Genomic DNA, 23,640 nt, shown 5'->3' with positions numbered 1-23,640 from the left:
AAATCATAGAATCATAGAATAGTACAGCACAGAAGGAGGCCATTCAGCCCATCGAATCTGTGCTGGCTTTTTCAAAGAGCAATCCAGTTAGTCCCACTCCCCCACTCTTTACCAATATTCCTGCAATTTTTTCTCCTTCAAGTATTTATCCAATTTGCTTTTGAAAGCTACTATTGAATCTGTTTCCACCAGCCTATCAGGTAGTGCATTCCAGATCCTAACCTTTTGTTGCATAAAAGTGTTTCCTCATGTCGCCTCTGGTTCTTTTGCCAATCACCTTAAATCTGTGCCCTCTGGTTATCGACCCTTCAGCCATTGGAAACCATTTCTCTTTATTTATTCTATCTAAACCCTTCATGATTTTAAACACCTCTATCAAATCTCCTCTGCTCTAAGGAGAACAAGCCCAGCTTCTCCAGTCTATCCACGTAACTGAAGTCCCTCATCCCTGGAACCATTCTAATTTCTCTATAATTTCTCTCCTCTCCCCAATTTCTCTGGATAAGCATTTCCAGCACCTGGTCATCAAATTTGCCCTTCGATAGCCTGGATACCTGTATTGTATGGTAATCTTTGTAGAATAAACACCTGCCCTGCTTTCCCCAGTGCGAAAAACATTAATAGGAGTGGTATATAGGCCTCCAAATAGTAAAATAGAGGTTAGGGAGGGCATCACGAGGGAAATTAGAGAAGCGTGCAATAAGAGCACAGCTGTCATCATAGGTGACTTTAACTTACATATAGATTGGACTAGCCTAATCAGTAAAAATAATGAGGAGGAGGAATTCCTTGAGTGTTTAAGGGATGGTTATCTGGATCAATATGTCGAGGAACCAACTCGGGAACAGGCTATATTGGACTGGGTACTGTGCAATGAGAAGGGACTAATCAGTAATCTTGTTGTACGGGGACCCTTGGGTCAGAGCGATCATAACATGATCGATTTCTCACTCGAAATGGAGAGCGAAGAAATTGACTCAGAGACTAAGGTCCTGAATTTAAACAAGGGGAATTATGATGCCATGAGACGGGAACTGAGTAGGTCTGATTGGACAACGTTCCTGGGAGGACTGGAGGTAGATAAACAATGGCAAACATTTAAAGATAGAATGACAAAATTGCAAAAATTGTTTATACCAATCTGGCATAAAAGGAAATCTAAAAAGGTGACTCAACCGTGGATAACAGGGGAAATTAGAGACAGCATAAAATCCAAAGATAGGGCGTATAAAATAGCCAAAAAAAGCGCCAGAGCGGAAGATTGGGAACAGTTTAAGATAGAGCAAAGGAGGGCAAAGGGCATAATCAAGAGGGGCAAAATAGCTTACGAAAACAAGCTGGCGGAAAATATAAAAACTAACTCCAAAAGCTTTTATAAGTATATCAAAAGGAAAAGACTGGTGAAAACCAAAGTTGGTCCATTGCAGTCAGATACGGGGGAATATATAATGGGAAATAAGGAAATGGCAGATCAACTAAATGCATACTTTGGGTCAGTCTTTACGAAGGAAGACACAAAAAACCTCCCTGGGATATCGGGAAAAATAGGGACATTGGCAAAGGAGGAACTGACGCAAATCAATATCTCTAAGGATATGGTGTTAAGGAAGCTAAAGGGATTGAAGGTGGACAAATCCCCAGGGCCTGATAACATGCATCCTAGGGTACTGAAGGAGGTGGCCCTAGAGATAGCGGATGCACTAAGGATGATTTTTCAGAATTCATTAGACTCGGGAACAGTGCCCATGGATTGGATTGCAAGCATTACCAATCCAAGATGGCGACATCTGGAGAACACATTTTGAAAACCTCTACAAAGACATCCCAATAAACGAAACAAACCCAAGTCAACATCAGGTCACAGAAAAACTCCACACATTAGAAGCAACAATCAAAGACAACCAAAACCCTCTAGACTCCCCAATCACATGGAAAGAAATGGCCACAAAAACAAAATCTCTCCACCTAAAGAAAGCCTGTGGCCCAGACAACATCAAAAATGAAATGCTCAAGTTCAGCAATATGGAGATGCAGGGTGCGGTACTCAAATTATTCAACATCATATTACGTTCAGGCTGTTTTCCCGATATCTGGTGCCAAGGACTAATCTCCCCCATATATAAAAGCGGAAACAAATCAGACCCAAATAACTACCGCGGCATCTGTGTCAACAGTTGTCTAGGGAAGTTATTCTGCAGTATTCTAAATAGTAGATTACTTGATTTTCTTAACAAACATAATATCCTCAGAAAAAACCAAATAGGCTTTCTTCCAAAACACCGCACCGCCGACCATATCTATACCCTTCACACCCTCATTGAAAAACATATACACCAAACAAAAAATGGGAAAATATTCGCCTGTTTCATCGACTTCAAGAAAGCCTTTGACTCTATATGGCACGAAGGGCTCTATTATAAACTTCTTCAATGTGGAATAGGGGGCAAAGTCTATGACCTTATTAAATCAATGTATCTGAAAAACAAATGCGGGGTCAAAATTGGAGACAAACGCACCGATTTCTTCACCCAGAGAAGAGGCGTCCGGCAGGGCTGCAATTTGAGCCCGACCCTGTTCAACATATACATAAATGAATTAGCAGACATGCTGGAGCAAAGCGAGTCACCAGGTCTCCGTCTCCTGGATGGAGAAGTGAAATCCCTGTTCTATGCGGACGACCTGGTTCTGCTGTCTCCCACAGAACAGGGATTACAGCAACAACTAGACCTACTCGACAAATACTGCCAAAATTGGGCTCTAACAGTAAATCTAAAGAAAACCAACATCATGATTTTTCAAAAAAGGCCCAGATGTCAGGAAAACAAATACCAGTTTACCCTCAGTGATATCACTATAGGACACACTATGAGCTACACCTACCTTGGTCTAACTATTACAGCATCAGGGAGCTTCAGCATAGCAGTGAATGCACTAAAAGAAAAAGCCCGAAGAGCCCTATATGCAATAAAAAGAAAATTCTACAACATCCAAATCCCAATCAAAATCTGGCTCAAAATATTTGACAGCATAATCCTGCCCATTGCACTGTACGGTAGTGAAGTATGGGGCCCGCTAAATCACCAAAGCTACACTAAATGGGAAAAACATACAATAGAAGCCCTACATGCAGAATTCTGCCGAAGCATCCTTCGCACCCAAAGAAAAACGCCAACAAATGCATGCAGAGCCGAACTAGGCAGATACCCACTGATAATAAACATCCAAAAACGAGCACTAAACTTCCTAAATCACCTCAAATCTAGCTCCCCAGACACCCTTCATTTCAAAGCCTTTCAGACCCAAGAGCTAAACCCAGAAAAGAGTCCCCTGAGTCAGCTGCTACGGAAACTAAGTACTCAGCCGGACCCTGACCAGCCCCAGACCAACACAGCCGTCCAAACACCAATCCGAGTGAACCAAATCATTAAAAAATGCAAAGAAACCTACCTGGAACATTGGAACAAAATAACCGAAAGCCAAAGCAGATTAGAATGTTACCGGGCCCTAAAAAGAGAATATAAACTGGCAGACTACCTCACGACCATCAGAGACACAAAACAGAGACAGACCCTCACCAGGTACAGACTAAGCGACCACCAACTGGAAATTGAAAAAGGCAGATACAAGAAATCCTGGCAGCCTAGAGAGAATAGAATATGCGATCAATGTCTGGCTGGCGAGGTTGAAACAGAAATGCATTTCCTCCTAAAATGCGAAAAATTCAACACATCAAGAAACATATTATTCAACAAGCTAAGCCAAACAACCCCAGATTTCAAGGAATTGGATGATCTGTCAAAATTGAGATTAGTCCTAGGAGAAGGAGACAGACCATACCTTGGGGCCAAATATGTAACAACATGTCACAACCTGAGGACTGTTTAAAATTAAGACTGTTTAAAATTAATATTGAACGTACCAAATGAAGTACAAAGACTGTTTAAAATTAATATTGTTTAAAAGTAATATTGTATGTACCCAACAAATGTCAAATCGATTGACACCTACAGAATGTTGGAAAACTGTACCTTTTTGCTATGTAAGCTTTGGCAATATGGTTCTCTGTAAACTTTCATGCCAATAAAGCATTTTAATTGGAAATTGGAATTGGGTAGCTAACGTTACCCCACTATTCAAAAAGGGGGGTAGGGAAAAAGCAGGTAATTACAGACCTGTAAGCCTTACATCAGTTGTGGGCAAAATGCTGGAGTCCATCATTAAGGATGAAATAGCGGAGCACTTAGCAAATGGGGACAGGATAGGACAGAGTCAACATGGATTTACAAAGGGTAAATCGTGCTTGACTAATCTATTGGAATTTTTTGAGGGAGTAACTGGTAGAATAGATGGGGGAGAGCCAGTAGATGTGGTGTACCTGGACTTCCAAAAGGCCTTCGATAAGGTCCCACATAAAAGATTAGCATGGAAAATTGAGGCTCATGGGATAAAGGGGAAAGTATTGGCGTGGATAGGGAACTGGCTGTCAGATAGAAAACAGAGAGTTGGAATAAACGGCTCATTTTCTGAATGGCAGGCAGTAACAAGTGGGGTACCACAGGGATCTGTCCTGGGCCCCCAGCTGTTCACAATTTACATTAATGACCTGGATCAGGGAGTCGGATGCAGCATTTCCAAATTTGCAGACGACACTAAACTAGGAGGGGGGGTGGGCTCAGAGGAAGAGACCAGGAAGCTCCAGAGCGATTTGGACAGACTGGGCGATTGGGCGGATAAATGGCAGATGCACTATAATGTGGACAAGTGCGAAGTTATCCACCTTGGGTGCAGGAACGGGAGGGCAAATTATTATTTAAATGGCAATAGATTGGGAGAGGGGGAAGTACAGAGAGACCTGGGTGTTCTTGTACACCAGTCACTGAAGGCGAGCATGCAGGTGCAACAGGCGGTCAAGAAGGCAAACGGTATGCTGGCCTTCATAGCAAAAGGGTTAGAATACAGGAACAGGGATACCTTGCTGCAGCTGTACAGGGCACTGGTGAGACCACACCTCGAGTACTGTGTACAGTTTTGGTCGCCTCATCTGAGGAAGGATGTTCTTGCCATGGAGGGGGTGCAGCGGCGATTCACCAGGCTGATACCAGGAATGGCGGGAATGACCTATGAGGAGAGACTATGTAGTTTAGGGATGTACACACTGGAGTTTAGAAGATTGAGAGGGGACCTCATAGAAGTGTATAAAATTCTGACAGGTCTAGACAGACTGGATGCAGAAGGAATGTTTCCCTTGGCGGGTGAGAACAGAACTAGAGGACATAATTTAAGGATAAGGGCTAAACCATTTAGGACAGAGATGAGGGGGAATTTCTTCACTCAGAGAGTGGTGAACCTGTGGAACTCATTGCCACAGAGGGCAGTGTACGCCAGCTCATTAAATATATTTAAGAGGGAATTAGATATATTTCTACGGGCAAAAGGGGTTAAGGGTTACGGAGAGAAAGCGGGGACGGGATACTGAATTAAAGGATCAGCCATGATCTCATTGAATGGCGGAGCAGGCACGAAGGGCCGAATGGCCTACTCCTGCTCCTATCTTCTATGTATCTATGTATAATGTTGGGCCAACGCTTATTGTCTGTGAATTGTTATTAATAATTATTAGAAATACTTTTACAGCAGTTGAAGTGCTCACTGCCATTCTGATAACATTCATAAGTCTGTGAAAGAATTCAATCATAACCAAGGTTGCTGTATTTAAACAGGCAACCCCAAGGATTGAAAGCTGCAATGTTTACATTGTAAAACGATTGCTGCTTTACCACCAGAAGTCAACCGTTGATAGCGTCATGCCAAAGGACTGAAATTCCCAAATTCCTGCTCCACCACTAGAAGATCTAGGGAGCAGGACTCCCTGCCACCTGCAGGTAGGCCCCATCCTAAAGGGATGGGTCATTAGCATCTTTGGGGTGAGTGCATTGTGCCTGTAAGGGTGCATCAGAAGTGCCCACCCCAGTGGAGGTTGGAAATGTCAGAGATATCTCCATGCTGCTCCATGTAGCAGAGAAGGCCCAGGGAGGGCCTCACAGTAAAACAGCCACAGAACACTTCAGCTCCCAAAGGAACTATCCAGCCATCACTGTAAAATGGCTGATCCCTTCTGAGATTATTTATTTTTTCCCCACAGGCATTTTGGGGCTGTAATGTATATACCTTTAAGGGGGGAACTATCTTTTACAGCTCATGTATACTGCAGTACCGGCAGTGACCACACCTGTATATAGTACTGAGTAGTAATCTGTACAGATCAGTTCCAGTGTGAGCCACGTTGAGTAAACACCTGTTGTACCGTTCTCCTGCAGTCTGTGTCTTATTATACACAGACACAACATTGGCGACAAGGCAAGTTCGAACCTCCCTGCAACTCTGCATCACCTCCCGGGGATTCATTCCTGGAGATCAGTGGATTGGAGGTCAAGGCCAGAGACTCGGGCGTCGACCATGGGCAACTGCCCAGTCATCCAGCAGAGACTCGAGAATTGCGGGGGAGGCTGTCGAGAGCCAGGCTTGGCTTTCCAGTCGAGGTGGTTCAGCGAAACGGGCTGGCAACAGGTAGTGCGCAGACCCTTCCCGGACAGTGGTGGGCTAGAGCCCGACCGAGCGGCACAGCAAAGGGCCGAGCAGCGTCGACGGGGGAGAGAGAGAGAGGGCAGAGCGCACAGGGCACAGCCGGTGTTCAGGGGCCGAGCAGCGTCGAAAAGAGAGAGAGAGACGCGCAGAAACCCGCAAGGCGCCGCCATTGCCACGAGGACCGCCGAGAGCGGCGTTGGCAGCAGCGCAGGAGAAGCGCGCGAAACCTACAGGGCGCCGCATTGCCACGAGAACCGCCAGGAGCGGCGTTGGCAGCAGCGGGGGAGGAAGGAAAGCGCGGGAGACGCCATTTTAAGCCATTGGGAAACGCCATTTTAAACCACACCCAAAATGCCGAAGAGTGGCAGTATCACCGCATTTGACAATGAAGTCGAAGATTGGACTACATATGTCAAACGAATAGAGGTATACTGCAAGGCAAATGAGGTGTCAGATGACAAGAAAGCGTCGGTATTGTTAAATTCAATGGGTGCAAAGACATATGGTTTATTACGAAATCTATTAACCCCAACGAAGCCAATGGAAAAGAGTTTTGAAGACATAGTAACGATACTACAGGAACATTTAAACCCCACACCGCTGCTGATAGCAGAAAGATTCAAGTTTCACAAACGGAACCAGCATAAGGATGAAAGCAATGCTGATTATTTAACAGAACTGCGCAAACTATCGAAACACTGCCAGTTTGTAGCGGGACTGGCAGATACCTTAAGGGACAAGTTTGTGTGTGGGCTTCAAAGTGAAGGAACCCAGAAACGGCTTTTATCTGAAAAGGACCTTACGCTGGAAAAGGCTTTCAGCATTGCGGTATCATATGAAGCAGCAGCACGGGGCGCTGCAGAGATACAACAGAGACCGCAAGAATATGGCACAAACGAAATGTCATATAGAACAGAGAAGTGCTATCGCTGCGGCAGAACAACACATGACCAGAATGATTGCTGGTTCAAAGACAAAGGCCTAGAAATTCACTGGCCTTAGCGCCGCTTTTGAGGCGCTAGAGGGCCTAGCGCCGAAGTTATGGCCAGTTTAGAAATTGACAGGGGCCCTAAATCGGCGTTAGGCCAGTAGCGCTGCGCCGGCACCGATGACGTCATCGGTGTGCGCAGCGTCCCGGTTGCCATGGTAACCCGCCCGAACTCGGAAATTGAGTTGCGGCCGCCTCGCCCGTGGCAGCCGCAAGCAACGTTCTGGCAGAGGTGCCTTACAGAACTTTGCGCCGGCGCATTAAAGGCCCCGCGGCGGCCGGCCGCTTTCCCGCCGGCCGCCTGGCCGCAGCTCCCTCCCCGGACTTCCCCCCGCCCCCCCCCCCCCGGAACAGAAGCAAGCCCGGCACTTGTCCGAGGTGCCGGGCTCATTTTTAAAAAGATTATCGCGGGCCGCGGCCGGGTGCAGGCAGCTCCTCCTTAACGGAAGGAGGAGGCCTGCACTTCCCGAGCCTGCCGCACCGCAGCGGGCGCCGCAGCGCCGGAATAGCGCCGCAATGCGGCGCGTGGCGCCAGTTTTGAGGCGATGAGACCCCTCAGTAGCGCCGGCAGCCGTTTGGGCGCGGCGCTACTGAATTTTTGGCGCGCGCAGGGGGACTTAGCACCGGCACTAACTTCCGGCGCTAAAGCCCTCGCTGCGCCAAAACCGAATTTCTAGGCCAAAGTGTGCAGACAGTGTGGAAAAGTAGGACACATAGCACGAGTCTGCAGGTCGGGAAAGAAAACCAGCAATAAGAAACCTACCAAAGAAAAGTACAAGAAGGTACATAAGATGACGGAGAATAGTTCAGACGAACAAAATAGTGATAATGACACCGAAAGCAGGAACTGAGTTGTCTGAAACTACATAATGTGATCACAACGGAGGATCACCGAACCATTTGGGTCACTCTCAAGATAGCAGGAGTCCAGGTAAAGATGGAATTGGACACAGGATCAGCCCTAACAGTCATAAACCGACGGGACTACGAGTGGCTATTCTCACACATACCCTTGAGAGACACAAAAATTATTTTGAAGACGTACACGGGGCAAAAAGTCTACCCCAAAGGAAAAATAAGGGTGACCGTTACATATAACGGTAAGGAAACACCAAAACTAGACCTGTATGTATTGCAAGGTGGAGGACCACCATTACTGGGACGTGAATGGATCCGGAAAATACAACTGGATTGGCATTCCATACAGGCACTGACTGTGGCTGACAAAAAGGATGACGACGTCACACCTGGGTGACTGTCAAAGATCCTAACTGACACGAAAGAAGTGTTCCAGCAAGGACTCGGAACATTAAAAGGCATGACAGCGACGATTAAAATTGAAGAAAACGCAAGGCCAAAATTTTTTAAGGCCAGACCGGTACCTTATGCGATCCGCCCAGCCATCGAAGCAGAGCTGGAGAGTCTGGAACGTTCAGGTGTACTGTCCAAGGTAGACTGGAGCGAGTGGGCTACACCCATCGTCCCTGTGATGAAAAAGTCGTTGAGCAGCACGCCTGGGGAACCAAGGAAGGTTCGCATCTGTGGGGACTTTAAAGTAACAGTGAACCCGGTCCTTCACACCGTACAATATCCACTTCTGCGGATTGAAGATATTTTCGCCTCGCTATCTGGAGGGAAACGCTTCACTAAGATTGATCTGGCCCAGGCGTATCTGCAAATGGAGGTAGAAGAAGCATCAAAATAATACCTCACAATCAACACCCATAAAGGTCTCTACCAATACAACCGGCTGGTATTCGGGGTAGCATCAGCTCCAGCTATTTGGCAGAGGGCAATGGAACAAGTCCTGCAAGGGATCCCAGGGACCCAGTGTTATTTGGACGACATGCTGGTCACGGGCGAAAATGACAGTGATCACCTTGCCAACCTGGAGCAGGTGCTCACTAGATTGCAGGAATATGGGCTCCGAGCTAACCGCCTCAAATGCGAGTTTTTTAGAAAACAGATCTCGTATTGTGGCCACGTTATCGATAAAGAGGGGTTACATAAGTCCCCAGAGAAGATTGAGGCAGTAGTCAAGGCTCCAGCACCGGAAAATGTGTCACAACTGAGGTCGTTCCTCGGGCTGGTAAACTACTACCATAAGTTCTTGCCAAATTTGTCTACAATACTACACCCACTGAACACCCTACTGCAAACTGGGGTGCCATGGAAGTGGAGTGACGAATGTAGATGAGCTTTCCAGAAGAGCAAAACACTAATCACATCGAAAGAGGTATTGGCCCATTACAACCCGGCATTACCAATTCGGTTGGCATGTGATGCGTCACCCTACGGCATTGGAGCGGTGCTGTCGCACAAATTCTCGGACGGCTCAGAGAGGCCAATAGCCTTTGCGTCATGATCACTAACCTCAGCTGAGCGTAACTACGCCCAGATTGACAGGGAGGCCCTCAGCCTAGTGTGGGGAGTGAAAAAGTTCAATCACTATCTGCACGGGCAGAAATTCACCTTGCTGACTGATCACCAGCCTCTTGTCTCCATTTTTAATCCGAAGAAGGGCGTTCCGGTGATGACTGCGCAACGACTACAAAGATGGTCACTTTTTCTAGGGGCGCACCACTATGAGATTGAATATAAGGGCACGAAACAGCATGGAAATGCTGATGGGCTATCACGCCTGCCACTGCCTACTGCGGAGGAAGCACCAGCAGTGGATCCTGTCGAAATATTCCATTCGACTATAGTTGAATACCTACCGGTAACTAACGCTTGTATCGAAAAGGAAACCCGAAATGACCCGACACTGTCTCGGGTATATGATTTGACGATGAAGGGATGGCCAGCACATGGCGACTCACTGTTGCCAGCATTCTCGACAAGGAGAGAACAGCTGTCAGTTGTTCAGCTGTCAGCTGTCAGGGGGACCTTGATGTGTGGATCCCGAGTGGTAATTCCACCCAAGTTAAGGGATAGAGTGCTCAATGAGCTTCATGAGGGTCATCTGGGAGGGGTAAAAATGAAAAGCCTAGCCAGGGCTTATGTGTGGTGGCCGGGAATCGATAAACAAATCGAGGAGCTGACCAAGAGCTGCTCAGGATGCCAGAAAGTCCAAAATGCACCACCACAGGCCCCTCTACACCCATCGGAGTGGCCCTCATCTCCATGGCAACGGGTGCATATTGATTTTGCTGGTCCATTCATGGACTCAATGTTTTTAATAGCCGTGGATGCGCACTCGAAATGGCCTGAGGTGATCAAAATGACCTCCACCACCACGGAGAAAACGATTGCAGTCCTACGGACCATTTTTGCCAGGAATGGCTTGCCAGAACAGATTTGCTCCGACAACGGACCACAGTTTGTGTCCGAAGAGTTCCGGAGGTTCTTGAAAAAGAATGGGGTAAGGCATTACACATCCGCCCCGTATCATCCAGCCACAAATGGATTGGCTGAGAGGTTCGTACAAACTTTAAGAAGGCAATAAAGGCTATGTACGATGACAACATTCCGCTGCAGCACAAGGTGGACAATTTCCTGTTCGCCTACCGGAATGCGACACATGCAGTCACCAACCAGGCCCCAGCCATGATGTTCTTTAACCGAAGGTTAAGATCTCGCCTGGATTTGCTCAGACCAAACGTACGAAGAGATGTTGAGAGTAAGCAATTCCAGCACATCCATGAGAAGCCAACAAGGAGCTTCAATGTAGGGCAACCAGTCTTGGCCTGCGACTACCGAACAGAAAAATGGCAGCCAGGAACGATATGCACATGGCAGGGCCCACTAATGTACACAGTGGACGTTGGGGAGAGCATCGTGAGACGCCATGCTGACCAGATCCTAGAGTCACAGGAACAAGTCAACCCCATGCCTCGCCCATACGTACCTGGTGATGAACCCGACGTACAGGTCGCATCTACCCCAGAAACAGTAGCATCGGAAGCTGATGAACCAACCGACGACAGGGGGCCAGAATCGCCTCCGCACCAAGAGCAAGACACTCGGGAAAGGCGCTATCCAGAAAGGATCAGGAAGCCTCCCCAAAGACTGAATATATAAATAGACTATTTTCAGCTAATGTTGCATGTTAAAAGTGTTAATTGTAATTAGTTTGATATGTAATTGTTAAATGAGTGTTATGGTACTGTTAATCTAAAAGGGGAGGAATTGTAATGTATATACCTTTAAGGGGGGAACTATCTTTTACAGCTCATGTATACTGCAGTACTGGCAGTGACCACACCTGTATATAGTACTGAGTAGTAATCTGTACAGATCAGTTCCAGTGTGAGCCACGTTGAGTAAACACCTGTTGTACCGTTCCCCTGCAGTCTGTGTCTTATTATACACAGACAAAACAGGGGCCTTTACCAGATCCCTAATGGAACACACTGGCTCTCAACTGGCATGGGGTCCATTGGGCAATCAAGTGGTGGAATTTCCTAGGGCAGTCCAGGATCTCCCAGAGACATGCCCCCTTTGAAGTTGGAGTGGCAGGCGAAAGATCACCCAGGCCCCACCCCACTGAAATTTCCTGGCATCTTCTCCAGGGGACAGAATGCTGGTGGAACTGAGTTTGGCTCCATTTTCCATCACCAACAGTTTCAAGGGAGATGGACCCAGGATCGGTGCAGAATTTCAGGCCCCAAGTGTGTTATAACAGTGTAGCAATGATCTCACACATGCTGTCCACTTACTACTACTTTTTGTGTTTTCAGAATCAATTCATGAGAATTAACTTTTGCTGTGTTACCAAACTCTGCCATATTTATGTCTGACAGGAAAATGGAAGAATCCATTTGATCCAGCAGCTACTGAAGAAGCATTCTTTAATGTGAACGAAACTACAAAAGTAAACGTTCAAATGATGTACCAAAACAATCGGTTCAGTATGATATCTGACCAAGAGTTTTTCAGTAATGTAATAAAACTTCCTTATATTGGGAATGCATCTATGATCGCCATCTTGCCTGCAGGAGGAAAACTAGAATATGTGGAACAAAATCTTTCCCGAGAAAAATTTGAAGACTGGCTACAGCAACTTGGCTACAGCAAGTAACTAAAATCTCATTCCAAACAGTCAGTTTAAATACATGAAAATCTTCCTCAAATTGCTATTTTGAACCTGCACAAGTGTCACTTGTTTAAAAAACATTTTGCTTTCTTTCTCCCTTCTGTTCAATATTTTGTTGAGCAGAAAATTACTTAGGGTCTCCTTTCCAAAACTATCATTGTCAAAGTCATACGAGTTGAAAAATATCCTAACGGAAATGGGTGTGAGAGATTTATTTACATCCGATGCCAACCTTTTTGGAATAAGTGAAAATGAAAATCTGCAAGTTTCACAGGTAGGTTGCTGGTTTCTGCTCATTATGATGGGAAATATCTTCTTTTGTTCTGGCAGATGCACATTTGGGACGTATGTATGCGTATTTTAACCAGAATGAAAATAAGAACATTTCTTCCCAACTTCAACTTTTTTAACCAATTGAAGTCAAACCTACAATTTTCTGGCCTTGGGGTCAATTGAATGATTTTGATGGGCTTTCCTCAGGAATCCACAACAGCACTGGTCCTGAGTGAAGGAGGAGAGCAGCACTGCTGGGAGTGGGAGCTGCCCAGCACTGCTGCTGACAAACCCACAGTGCTGCCTGAGATTTTCTTTTTAAAACTTCCCACAAACCCGCTGTTGGATTGGCTTTTTCCACCAAAGGACAGAACTAGAGTTCCATGGACTGGATAACAGCAGGAAAGGGCCAGGTTTAACCTGCAGGCCAGGCACCACCGTCTTACAGTGCCACAGCTGGAAGCAGCCCTGAATTCAGTGGTAATGCACTGAAATAAATAAGGTGACCCTGCTGCTTCTGGAGGTGCTGAGACTCACCCCGAAGATGACTTTTGTTTGTGTCTCTGAGCAGAACTGCATTGGGCCAGCAATATAAATGCTACTTATGGGGCCAAAAACTAGCACACTGCCTGTATATACAGACCAGTGATGCAGTTTTGGGCGCCCCATTTTAGAAAGGACATTAAAGCCAAAGAGAGTGTACAGCACTGATTCACTAGGATACCAGGGCTGATGAATTCAGTGGGGGCTGGTGACCTTTTTGACAGGTGAGGCACCTGCTATACATGTCTAATCAAGCCAGCTTGTTACCGTGGCAATGACCCATCTGCACATGCGCAATGCATTTTACTTTCTTGTCGTTAGTGATCTTTTATTATAAGAAGAATGCAAGGTCAAAGAAAAGATTGTGGGAAACTGATAAAACAGATGGGAGGAAAGGAAGCCAATAATCACTTTAGCGAATCCAGCCCTTTTTCTTGAACTCGTTCCTGGCGATGTTCCCCTAAAAAAAAGACTTGGCTGATATAACCACACTCAAGAGGAGCGGGGAGGCTCATCATTAAGGTAACGCAACAGCGGAATTAACCAGGCAAACAGAAAATAACTATTCCGGTGAGCACCCCTTGGTCAAATCTATAGGAGAGTCACACACAATCTCCACCGCCTATCTGATGAGTCACCTCTTGATAAACTACAGTTACGAGAAGAGACTTGCGATACTGGGACTATTTCCAGTAGAGCTGAGAAGACTAATATGAGATTTAAAGGAGATGTTTTAAATTATAAAGTATTTTGATGGGGTGAGTAGGGAAAGATTAGGGGTAATTTTAACCCCCGAAAACGGGTGGGTTGGGTTCGTGTGAGATGTAAAAAAAAAATTAAATCTCAAACCCGACCCCAACCCGCCCAGCTCCAGGTTTAACGGAGGCGGGACAGGGGGCGGGCAGCCAACTCACTCCCAGAGGGCGGGTTGGCCATTTAAATGTTATAATGAGGCTGGGAGCCTCACATTTAACTTCCCTTACAGGTTTAACCCTGACCAGCCGGGTTTCCCAGGCCTCAGGAAACCCGGCAGCTTAAGGGAGAAGAGGACTGCTTCGGGGTAAAGGTAAGTGCCTTGACAGCACTGCTTGTGGGCCAAGAGGAGCAGGAGTGCTTCCTCCCAGCCCCCCAAGCTTACCTGCTTCCCTGGCATTGCACTCCCCCCCCCCCCCCCAACCCCCCCGAGATTGGACCCTCCCCATCCTCCCCCATGCCCAGGATCGCGCCTCCCGGGGTCAGGGATCGGACCCCCCTGAGATTGCCCCCCCCCCCCTTGCTCTAGCAGCTGCAGGCTCCCTACCTGCTCCTGCAGTCTGCTCCAGAGTGGTCCCCACCCGACTGGGAGCCAAGTCGCTCGGAAAACCCGCCCCTGTCAATATTGGGGCCATTACTTCCTCTGGTGGGGGAGTTAGTGACAAGAAGTCATCAACTTAATGTTATCAAGAGAGTGAGGATCAACGCTAGGAGAATTTCTTTTATGCAGAGTATTGTTGGGGCATGAGGCAATAGCTGAGGCAGAGAGCATTGCATCTTTATAGAGGAAAAATAAATAAATGCTGGGCATGTCCTTGGAGCTTCTCCAGCTCTGCCTCTGCAACTTTGGCGGAAGTTTGGTGGACAGTCCGTTTACGCCCGTATATGGGGTTTCTGCTGAATTTCCACCAATGATACTGTGGCAAAACAGGAGCAGCTCCAAGGAATTCGCAACAAAACATGTGAAGCAGGGGAAGATACAAGGCTATGGGAGGAGAGCAGGGAGACCAGTTTGGATTGCACGATGGGCTGAATAGCCCCGTGTTGTGAAGTTTTATGTTTGTATGATGCAGATTACCGATTGCTTGCCTTGTCAAACCTTTTCCAACCATCAGGGAAAGCCAAGGGCCAGAAAATAAAGTCATGCATCATAATTTACAGTGCATCTGTGACTGTAAGCTCAATTTGGCTAATATCTATTTATTTAATACCTTTTTTATTTTATTTCATAAGGTTGCTCATGAGGCAGTGCTGGATATTGATGAGAAATCCACTGAGGCGGCTGCAGTCACTGAAGTAAAAGTTATTCCACTGTCAACGCAGACTTCAATCAGATTTAACAGGCCATTCCTTCTGATTATCTATGAGGAAAACACAAACAACATACTCTTTTTTGGAAGAATAAAAGATCCATCCAAGAAACGTTCTCCGTGAATCTAAATTGTACAGTGAAGAAATCAGGCCACTCCTCAATTCTAAGGCTTGAAATGATTGACATATATAATCAACCCAATATTAGGACACATCACCATCTTAATTAGTTCATTATTTTTTTCAGAAATTGGTGGAAATACGCAGCAAATTCATCAGCATCTGCAAAGAGAAAATACAGGTTAACATCTCGGCTGTAACCCTTCATCAGAACTAAAAACTGAAAGTTAAGCAATCATTTTAGTGGGATTGGGGGAAATAAGGGTGAACATTTGATACTCCAATCACAGAGAGGAAGTTAATAGGCAAATTGCTTAACAGAAAAGCAGGAAAAAGTTAGATGATTTAAAAAAAAATTCTCAGTGACATTAAAAGACCAAAAGAACATTCAAGTAGCTAAGATACATACAAAAGTACCAGCTGGTCCATCGAGCCTGTTCTATACGACACAGTATACCTTCACCAATACCTCTCTCTCCCCAAACACACACACACACACATGTAATCACACAGAGTAAAAAGCCTTAGGCCAATACAGGAAAAAAAAACTCTGGGAAATTTCTCTCTGATTATGGAAAGGATCAGGCAAGAAAAAAAAATATACGAAAATTGGGGAGAAAATAAAAAATACACTCGACAGGTGCAGGAGGTGTGAAGCGGGACCAGAAAATGCTGGAAGTACACAGTAGGTTTGCTGGTCTCAAAAGGACTAAAACAGACCAATGTAAACCCTCCAGCTCTCCCCTGCTGGAACTGTATTATGACAGAGGGTCTACACTCAAAAGGTCAAGTCACCCCCCTCTCCCTAAATGCTAACGGACTCTCCCCACAATCGTAACCTCCCGTGCTGTAAAGTAATGAGGGATATAGCTAAGGTTTGGTTACTAAAACCAATGTTCAGACTAGAGGGCTACAATGTGTCCAGGAAAAAGATGAGATGCTGCGCCTTTGCAGTTTTTGTTTCTGTTTCTTTTCCTTATTTTCTGTTTTATTGATCAACAGAAATTAGGTAATTAACACTTCAAAATAAACGTGCATAAAATTCATGAAGCACAGTGATCTGTTAACTCTTACCTTATAAAACAGAATGTAGACATGTGTGTTTCTTTATCTTCCCCCTATAGCAGCCACAATAAAAATAACTTGACTTTCTAGTGAAATGTTATGCTTTCGTACTAGTGGTTGATATTCAGGAGGAAGACACAGTATGATGTATTCCTGAATCGGGCTGCAATCTAATGTTTCAATATTTATCAGCCACCAATAATGTTTTATCAGTGTTCAATAAATGAATTGATCTTTATTCACACTGTCTTCTATCCGTTTTGATAAATTACATATTATTTCAGCCAATCTTCCGCCAAAGTTACGACAGGAGATCAGGGAACTTCTCTGCACTGTCTTCAACACTGGAATGTTTGTGTTACTTCTTGGTGACCAGAATTAGATTCAAAGTGTGATCTGACCAGAGCACTGTAAGGTTTGATCATTAATTTTTCAATTTCAATTTTATTTGTCACATAACCAAATACAACAAGTGAAATCCAGTCAGTGAAATGCTTTTTTCTTAACGAGCTGAGCGCACCAAACAGCAAAGGACACTTAGCTGCTGGTACACACGGAGCCCGCAAGGATGGCAGCCATCTTCATCGGCGCCATCACAATAGGGTCCGCTCTCGCCTCACTCTGCCTTTCCCGCACTCCTGCCCGACAATCTTCAGCCGCCGTGGTACCGACGTCCCGGGGCCTGCTTCTCCCTGGCTCTCCTTCCACCCGGTCTGATCTCCGAGCCTCCCGCGGTGACCGACCTTCCAGGGCCTGCTTTTCCCGCCCTCGGTCCGCTGGCCGCCTCCCCTCCTCCGGTCATTGGACTCTGGGGAGCTGCAGTGGCGGCGCTCCTCTCCGCTGGAAGACGCCGTCCACAAACACCCCGTTCTTGCCCAGACACTTCAGGTAGAAGCCGGCGGCGGTGGGGGCAGCAGGGGCGGCGGCCGCCTCCCCGCCGCAGAAGATCTCCAGGTGGCGGCGGGAGATGAAGCTCGAGTGGCCCATGTTGACGTCCACCAGGTCCTGGCTGGAATTGCGGCCGATCATCACGCTCCTGCGCTTCATCAGGAACTCGAAGTCGCGGCCCTCCAGCCGGGCCAGCGCCTCGGCCCCCGGCGGATGCTGAAGGTGACCGTGGCCCGAGGAGGAGGACGACGACGACGAGGAGCCGCCGCCGCCGCCACCTTCTCAGCCAAGTGGAAACAAAAAAATTACCTCCTCTACCTATATTCTACCAGTTTGCCTATGTAGTTCCATATCCTATTGGCTCTGTTGATTGCTGCTCTGAATTATTTGGCCAAGGCCACTCAGCTCCCAACCTCATTACAGCGTTGGTCCAAACATGGACAAAGGAGCTGAATTCCAAGGTGGGGTGAGAGTGACTGCCCTTGACATCAAGGCAGCATTTGACCGAGTGTAGCATCAAGGAGCCCTAGTAAAACTGAAGTCAATGAGAATCAGGGGAGAAATGCTCCACTGGCTGGAGTCATACCTAGCACAAAGGAAGATGGTTGTGGTGGTTGGAGGTCAATCATCACAGCCCCAGGACTTCGCTGCAGGAGTTCCTCAGGGCAGTGTCCTAGGCCCAACCATCTTCAACTGCTTCATCAATGACCTTCCCTCCAACATAAGGTCAGAAATGGGGATGATCGCTGATAACTGCACAGTGTTCAGTGCCATTCACAACTCCTCAGATAATGAAGCAGTCCATGCCCGCATGCAACAAGACCTGGACGACGTTCAGCCTTGGGCTGATAAGTGGCAGGTAACATTTGCGCCACAGAAGTGCCAGGCAATGACTATCTCCAACAAGTGAGAGTCTAACCAACTCCCCGTGACATTCAACGGCATTACCATCACCGAATTCCCCACCATCAACATCCTGGGGGGGTCACCATTGACCAGAAACTTAACTGGACCAGCCACATAAATACTGTGGCAACAAGAGCAGGTCAGAGGCTAGGTATTCTGTGGCAAGTGTCTCACCTCCTGAATCCCCAAAGCCTTTCCAACATCTACAAGGCACAGGTAAGGAGTGTGATGGAATACTCTTCACTTGCCTGGATGAGTGCAGATCCAACACGCAAGAAGCTCAACACCATCCAGGACAAAGCAGCCCGCTTGATTGGCACCCCATCCAACACCTTAAACATTCACTCCCTCCACCACCAGCGTACCATGGCTGCCGTGTGTACCATCTACAAGATGCACTGCAGCAACTCGCCAAGGCTTCTTCGACAGCACCTCCCAAACCTGTGACCTCTTCCACCTAGAAGGACAAAGGCAGCAGGCACATGGGAACACCACCACCTCCAAGTTCCTATCTAAGTCACACACCATCCTGACTTAGAGGTATATTGCCGATCCTTCATCGTCGCTGGGTCAAAATCCTGGAACTCCCTACCAAACAGCACTGTGGGAGTGCCATCACCACACGGACTGCAGCGGTTCAAGAAGGCGGCTCACCACCACCTGCTCAAGAACAATTAGGGATGGGTAATAAATGCTGGCTTTGCCAGCGACGCCCACATCCCATAAACGAATTTAAACATTTTTTAGCATTGAGTCTACTAAAACTGCAAGGTTTCTTCAGCTTCACCTGTAGCTATTTCAACACCATGAGTATGAATGTCGTCTATTTTTCCTTTCTATTTGCAGCACTTTACAATTAGTATGGGATAATATCACCAAGAGAGTCAACCGAATATCCTTCAGTCCCTCCGAGATCATGCCCTGTATATTTTGCAATCTGGTTGACATTGATGTTTCCAGATGCTCCCCCCAGGATCTGCAACTTTCCATTCAATGCTTCCATTTCGACATGCCTGGATCTCTCATCAAGAAGAGGAAAGTTTGCAGATGCTCACTTTCTCCAGGTTGCTCTGCAATGAGTTGAATCCCTCTCAGATGGTGGTGCACAGCAGGGCTGTTGCCTCCACCACCATTCCAGCCATTTGCAGCACAACTTGCGAGAGGCCATGTAGAACCTGATATACCTATCAATTCGTCCAATAAAAAGCGACGAGTTAGGAACGTAACTAAAGGTTTTTATTGACTAAATAACAGAGCCCACCCTCGTGGGTGATCGGGTCCAACAAGGAGGAATACCAGCCAGTCGACTACCTTTATACCTGGGCAGGTAGGTGGAGCCATGGGCGGAGTCGGAGGTGGTCAGCCCAGGTATAACAGCGCGACAAGACGCGACCTTGTATCGTGATACAACAGTGATAACGGTGATAACAATACAACAGTGATAACTATAGTGTAACGATAAAAGTGGTTTACCACATTCACCCCTTGTTTAGATTTGAGTCCGGCGGGGTGAAGTGTACTACCAGTTCTGGTATGTCAGTCTGTCCGGAGGCCTCGTAAGCCTCTCCGATCGTCGCAGCGGCGGTGCTGCATTATCCGGTGTTAGTGCTGGTGTCTGCGTGGTCGGCGAAGGCTCGTGGGGTTCCGGCATGCCGTCTACCTGGGCTGGAATTGGGGGGGTGGTGAGGGGGGGTAAAGGTAGTGTCTCCGGAGTGCCCGAGGGTGCGAGGTCTCGTAAGGAGACAGTGTCCTCCCGCCCGTCTGGGTAAGCCACGTAGGCGTACTGGGGGTTGGCGTGCAGGAGGTTCACCCTTTCGACCAGGGGGTCTGTTTTATGGGCCCTCACGTGCTTTCGCAGCAAGACGGGCCCCGGAGAGGTCAGCCAGGTTGGTAGAGTGGTTCCCGTAGTCGACTTCCTGGGGAAAACAAACATTCGTTCATGGGGGGTGGCGTTAACGGCAGTGCAAAGTAGTGACCGGATGGAGTGCAGCGCTGTCGGGAGGACTTCCTGCCAGCGGGAGGTTGGGAGGCCCTTAGACTTTAAGGCTAAGAGGACGGCCTTCCATACCGTCGCGTTCTCTCTTTCCACCTGGCCGTTCCCTTGGGGGTTGTAGCTGGTGGTCCTACTTGCTGCAATACCTCTCGCTAGTAGGAACTGAAGGAGTTCCTCGCTCATGAAAGAGGAGCCCCGGTCACTATGTATATAGTTTGGGAACCCGAACAAGGCGAAGAGGTCGTTCAGGCATTTAATGACCGTGGTACTGGTCATGTCTGGGCAGGGGAAGGCAAAGGGGAAACGGGAGTATTCATCAACAATGTTGAGGAAGTACACATTACGGTCAGAGGACGGGAGGGGCCCCTTAAAGTCGATGCTCAGGCGCTCGAAGGGGCGGGTGGCCTTGATCAGGCTTGCTCTGTCCGGCCTAAAGAAGTGCGGTTTGCACTCGGCGCAGGTCTGGCAGTTCCTGGTTATGGTCCTGACCTCCTCGATGGAGTAGGGCAGGTTGCGGGCCTTAATGAAGTGGTAAAGTCTGGTGACCCCGGGGTGGCAGAGGTCGTTGTGGAGGGTCTGAAGTCTATCACTTTGCGCGCTGGCGCATGTAATTCGTGACAGAGCATCGGGGGGTTCGTTCAGCTTACCTGGCCGGTACAAGATATCATAATCGTAGGTGGAGAGCTCGATTCTCCACCTCAAGATCTTGTCATTCTTGATTTTGCCCCTCAGCTTGTTATTAAACATAAAAGCGACCGAACGTTGGTCGGTAAGGAGGGTAAATCGTTTGCCTGCCAGGTAGTGCCTCCAGCGTCGTACCGCCTCCACAATCGCCTGGGCCTCCTTCTCGACCGACGAGTGTCGGATCTCAGGGCCCTGTAGGGTCCTTGAGAAGAAGGCCACCGGTCTCCCCTCCTGGTTAAGGGTGGCGGCTAGGGCGAAGTCGGATGCATCGCTCTCGACTTGGAAGGGGATGGACTCATCCACTGCGTGCATCGTGGCCTTGGCAATGTCTCCCTTAATGAGGGAGAAGGCTGCGCACGCTTCCTCCGTAAGGGGGAAGGATGTGGACTTCATGAGGGGTCTGGCTTTGTCCGCATAATTGGGCACCCATTGGGCATAGTAGGCGAAGAGCCCCAGGGTTCTCTTAAGTGCCTTAGGGCAGTGGGGGAGGGGTAGCTCCATGAGGGGGCGCATTCTTTCGGGGTCGGGGCCGATGAGTCCGTTCTCTACTACACAGCCAAGGATGGCAAGGCGCGAGGTGTTAAACACACATTTCTCCTTATTGTAGGTGAGGTTCAGCCGTTGGGCTGTACGGAGGAATTTCTCCAGATTCACGTCGTGGTCCTGCCGGTTGCGGCCGCAGATGGTGACGTTATCTAGGTAGGGGAATGTGGCCTGCAGTCCGTTCTGGTCAACCATCCGGTCCATCTCCCTTTGGAAGACCGAGACCCCGTTGGTGACACCGAAGGGGACCCTAAGGAAGTGGTATAGGCGCCCATTCGCCTCGAAGGCGGTGTACTGGCGGTCCTCGGGGTGGATAGGGAGTTGGTGGTAGGCCGACTTAAGGTCGATGGTCGAGAATACGCGGTATTGTGCAATCTGATTGACCATGTCAGATATGCGGGGAAGGGGGTATGCGTCCAGCTGGGTGTATCTGTTTATGGTCTGGCTGTAGTCGATGACCAGGCGATTTTTATCGCCGGTCTTAACGACCACGACCTGGGCACGCCAGGGGCTGTTGCTCCCCTCGATGATGCCCTCCTTCAGGAGACGCTGCACCTCAGAGCTAATGAAAGCTCTGTCCCCAGCGCTGTACCGCCTGCTCTTGGTAGCGACGGGTTTGCAGTCGGGGGTGAGGTTAGCGAACAGGGAAGGTGGCGGCACCTTGAGGGTGGATAGGCTGCAGGTGTTACGCGGTGGGCGGTTTAACCTTCGCTGGTTGTCGACTGTGAGTGGGGGGAGGGGTCCACCGTATGCTAGGGTTACACTTTGAGGTGGGATTGGAAGTCCAGCCCTAGTAGGACGGCAGCGCAGAGCTGGGGGAGGATGAGGAGTTTAAAGTTTTTATACTCTGTACCCTTAACCGACAAGGTCACAGCACAGTAGCCGCTAATGTCCGTGGCGTGGGACCTCGATGCCATCGAGATTCGGTTGCGCGTTGGCAGGACAGGGAGGGAGTAGTGGCTCACCGTGTCTGGGTGGATGAAGCTCTCCGTGCTTCCGCTGTCGAACAGGCAGGTCGTGGCGTGGCCGTTTACTTTGATGTCCATCATCGACTTGGACAGGTGGTGTGGGCGGGCTTGATCCAGAGTGACGGAGGCTAGCGTGTAGGTAAGCGAGTCGTTGTCGTCTGCGGGCGAGGCGGTCGTCGGGTCCGGGGGCCCGGTGGCAGTCGGGCGTGGTGTGTAAAATGGCGCCTCCCACGAGGTAGGACAAAATGGCGGAGAAGATGGCTGCCCCCATAACTCACATGAGGCACTATTGGGGTCGGTTGCCTTGATCAAAGATGGCCGCCCCCATGACTCACGTGTGGGGATACCGGCCTCAGTTGCCGTGAAAGAAGATGGCCGCCCCCACAGTTCGCATGAGGCACTGCTGGCCTCTGAAGATCCGCTCCTGCAGGCCTTAGAGAAGTGGCCTTTCTTCCTGCAGGTTGTGCAGGTAGAGTTCCTGGCTGGGCAGCGCGACCTCGGGTGCTTCTCCTGGCCGCAAAAGAAGCAGCCGGCGGCCCGATCGCGGGTGCCCGATGTCGGAGCCGGTACCGGGGGTGGCGGGCCCGGTCGGGTCCGGGACGCCGACGCTGAGGTAGGTCCCGGGGGCGGCGCTGCGAAGGGTATTGCGGTAGGGGTCGGGCCCGAGTCCCAGGGTCGCGAGCAGTACCTGGAAAACGCCTCCTGGTCCTGATGGGCCACCTCCAGGGAGAGAGCGAGGGCTTCAGCTTTGTCCAGGTCGAGGTCTTTAGCTTCAAGCAGTCTTTGCCGTGAGTAGTCGGACCGTAGGCCTTTCACAAAGGCATCGCGGATATTATCTTCCATATTTTCAACAGCCGTCACCGCTTTAAAGTCACAGTTCCTGCCGAGTGCTCTTAGCGCCCGTAAAAATTCAGCTACAGACTCTCCTGGCTGTTGCGGGCGGGATCTTAGGAGGTGCCTGGTGTACATGTAATTTACCGGG

At 48.5% G+C, this 23,640-nt stretch overlaps 1 protein-coding gene across 2 annotated transcripts in view; it reads left to right on the top strand.

Moving 5' to 3' along the window:
- Positions 1-16,914, top strand: part of LOC147109210 (alpha-1-antitrypsin-like) — a 31,353-nt gene extending 14,439 nt beyond the window's left edge. For both annotated transcript variants that reach the window (XM_086002917.1, XM_086002918.1), the window contains exons 3-5: positions 12,319-12,592; positions 12,735-12,885; positions 15,414-16,914. In XM_086002917.1, the coding sequence (XP_085859043.1) occupies positions 12,319-12,592; positions 12,735-12,885; positions 15,414-15,614 (626 nt within the window). In that variant the 3' untranslated portion in view covers positions 15,615-16,914. The remainder of the gene's footprint in view (positions 1-12,318; positions 12,593-12,734; positions 12,886-15,413) is intronic.
- The last annotated feature ends 6,726 nt before the right edge of the window (positions 16,915-23,640 follow it).

The sequence above is a fragment of the Somniosus microcephalus genome, chromosome 12, assembly GCF_052327205.1.
Source record: "Somniosus microcephalus isolate GS21.2 chromosome 12, FLI_Smic_1.0, whole genome shotgun sequence".
Lineage (NCBI taxonomy): Eukaryota > Metazoa > Chordata > Chondrichthyes > Squaliformes > Somniosidae > Somniosus > Somniosus microcephalus.
Note: the sequence above shows the minus strand (reverse complement) of the source record. Positions and strands in the feature narration are given on the sequence as shown.